At 37.9% G+C, this 2,803-nt stretch overlaps 1 protein-coding gene across 2 annotated transcripts in view; it reads right to left on the bottom strand.

Annotated features, from left to right (window-relative positions):
- Positions 1 to 670: 670 nt before the first annotated feature.
- The window catches only part of CWH43 (cell wall biogenesis 43 C-terminal homolog (S. cerevisiae)), a 76,740-nt gene continuing 74,607 nt past the window's right edge, over positions 671 to 2,803 (bottom strand). For both annotated transcript variants that reach the window (XM_011927294.1, XM_011927297.1), the window contains exon 15: positions 671 to 830. In XM_011927294.1, the coding sequence (XP_011782684.1) occupies positions 671 to 830 (160 nt within the window). The remainder of the gene's footprint in view (positions 831 to 2,803) is intronic.

A 2,803-nucleotide genomic window follows, 5' to 3' on the forward strand; every position in this document is an offset into this window, starting at 1 on the left:
CCCACTTTTTGATGGGGTTGTTTGTTTTTTTCTTGTATATTTGTTTGAGTTCTTTGTAGATTCTGGATATTAACCCTTTGTCAGACGAGTAGATTGCAAAAATTTTCTCCCATTCTGTAGGTTGCCTGTTCACTCTGATGGTATTTTTTAAAAGCTGTCCAGGTGAATCTAATGTGCAGCCAGAGCTGAGAATCCCATCAACCTGATGATGCTAACAGGCTTTCTACCCACTTATTAGTTCCATCACTGACTAGCCATGTGACCCCAGTGAAGTTACTTCATGTTCTTAAGCTTAAGCTTCCTCATCTATTAAACAGAGATAATAAGAAGACCAGCCAATAAGGATTAATTGAGATAACACAAAAAGCACCTAGAATAGGGTCTGGGACACAGGAGCATCCAAATACTAGCTATTGTGGGGGTGACAGTTATGATGATGGTGATGATGATGGTGTGAGATTTTTTAACCTGAGGTTACAACATATTTCTTGATTCCAGAAAGCAAGCACCATAACTTCAACCCCAACTGGATTTTATCATATTTGTCACAGGCTCCCTTACCCTGAATAAACCTCTAGGACAAGATATAATTTTTAGCTCATTTTGAGGGAATATGTAGGTTCCATAGAGGGATGCGGTAGCTTATAACTGAACTACAACATAAAGGAACTCACCTGGGATTAAAATGAATTTTCTTGGGAACTTCTCTGTGGTCTATGACCAGTTTCTGATTGTCTCTAAAATTAGTGGGGTCATCAGGGATCCTAAATTTTGCCATCTGAATTTCTGAATCACTCAGTTCAGCATGGGAGATTCTTGCATAACCCAACCTGTAGCAGAAACAGAAATGATTTGTAAAGGTTTTATTATTACATGGAAATCTAATGAGATCCAAGTGATACCACCTTTGTTATTAAGCCAGTTTCCCACTTCTGACTCTACTCTGAATATCACAACTGGAATTAAGTTAAATTGTTAATCTAAATATTGGCAAAATATTGCTTTTATGATATAAATGAATAAAGAATATGTATATAGATTTAATTAAGTAACTAGTCTTAGCAACTTACTTTACTTTTTTTATACTAATGAATATTCTAGCTATGCAAATTGTCTCCCATACAATCATGTTTTGAGATAATAACAGGAATTCTTCAGAATGACAGGGCTGTTTGCCTAAATTCTTTCTTACTTTTAAAAATACAAATGCCGCATGCATATTTTCAGCCAAATTTCAAGTCTAAAATCAAAGATTTTTATATATCTGAAAAAAATTCCATATCCTATTTTGGCTGAGAGCTTTCAATTCCTGGGGAAATTCAAACACTTTGTAGACATTATACAAAGAGTTCTTATTTGAGAAGCTCATGTAGAAAACAGGGGGAACCATTAACAACAAAGAATTCATTTTATTTTATTACATTGTGCTCTTCCAGGAAAAAAGACTTAGGTCAGCTTCAGTCATTCATTTATTCAATGAAGCACATATGTATATATATGGAATGCCTACCACATGCAAGCACTGTTCTGGGTGTTGGGGAATAAGTCGTGAATAAAATGAAGTCCTTGCCCTCATGGAACTTTCATTCTAGTAGGGAAGGATGCAATAAACACATATGTATGTTTACAATCAGTCAAGTAGTGATAGATAAGTAAGTATTGGGGTAAATGCAGAGTAAGAACAGGCAGTGATAAGTAGCAGAGGTTGCTATCTTATGGTGGATGGTCAGGGCATACGTTTGCAATAAAGTGACACTAGAGCAAAAATTCAATGAAGGGAGGGATCAAGCCATAGAGATCCTGGAGGAATGCTGTTTAGGGAAGGGGAACAGCAAATGCAAAGGTCCTGAGGTGGAAATATGCTTGGTGTTTTGGGGCCCAACTCCACCATGACTGGAGTGAAGTGCATAAGAGGGAACAGGCAAAGCCTTCCTCACAGGCCACTGTGAGGACCTCAGATTTCTTTTTTTGTTGTTGTTTTTGAGAGTGAGATGAGAATCCATCAGAAGGGTTTGAAGCAGAGGTCTGTGACAGCTACCAGGTAGACAATCACCTTTAGGGAAAGGATCAAAACAGGGAGACAAGTTATGAAGCCACTGCAATAACTTAGGTAAAAGATGATGGGAGCTTGGACCTGAGTGGCAGGAGAAGAGAAGCACTTAAAACAAAGCCTATAACCACATGCCTGTAACTCCATGCAAAATAGAAACAGAAACCCAGAGGGATACCAGCAGAGACAGCAAGTCTGCCCACTGGGAAAGGTAAGCAGAACTGTGACTGAACATCAGATGCAACTCTGAGCTGTCAGACAGCTTAATGCATTGTCTGGGCTCAAGTCCTAAATCTGTACACTTTTGTCTAATTCTAGGTTACTGTCTTTAGTAAATCTAGGTTATTTATTCCCAACTCTAAGATCAAAGTTCTAACCCATTTAACAGACACTGCCTTCAAAGACACAACAAGAGTCTTGAAACTGAGGAATCGGACAATCCAAATCTTCCATTAAAGTAGAGGATCTCCCATTATAGTCCAATAAGTATTCATTAAGCACCTACTACCTACTACATGTAGGGCATTGAACTTGGTGATTGAGATGAAAGCTTACAAAATTAGTTTTGTGGAGAGAAACTGAAAAACCCTAGTTCCTAACTTCATTAATATGGGAATTTTTCGGCATTGATGGAACATACCTCAAAATAATAAGAGCTATTTATGACAATCCCACAGCTAATATCATACTGAATGGGCAAAAACTGGAAAAATTCCCTTTGAAAACTGGCACAAGACAGGGATGCCCTCTCTC

This window comes from Colobus angolensis, unplaced genomic scaffold, assembly GCF_000951035.1.
Source record: "Colobus angolensis palliatus isolate OR3802 unplaced genomic scaffold, Cang.pa_1.0 Scaffold71, whole genome shotgun sequence".
Taxonomy (NCBI): domain Eukaryota; kingdom Metazoa; phylum Chordata; class Mammalia; order Primates; family Cercopithecidae; genus Colobus; species Colobus angolensis.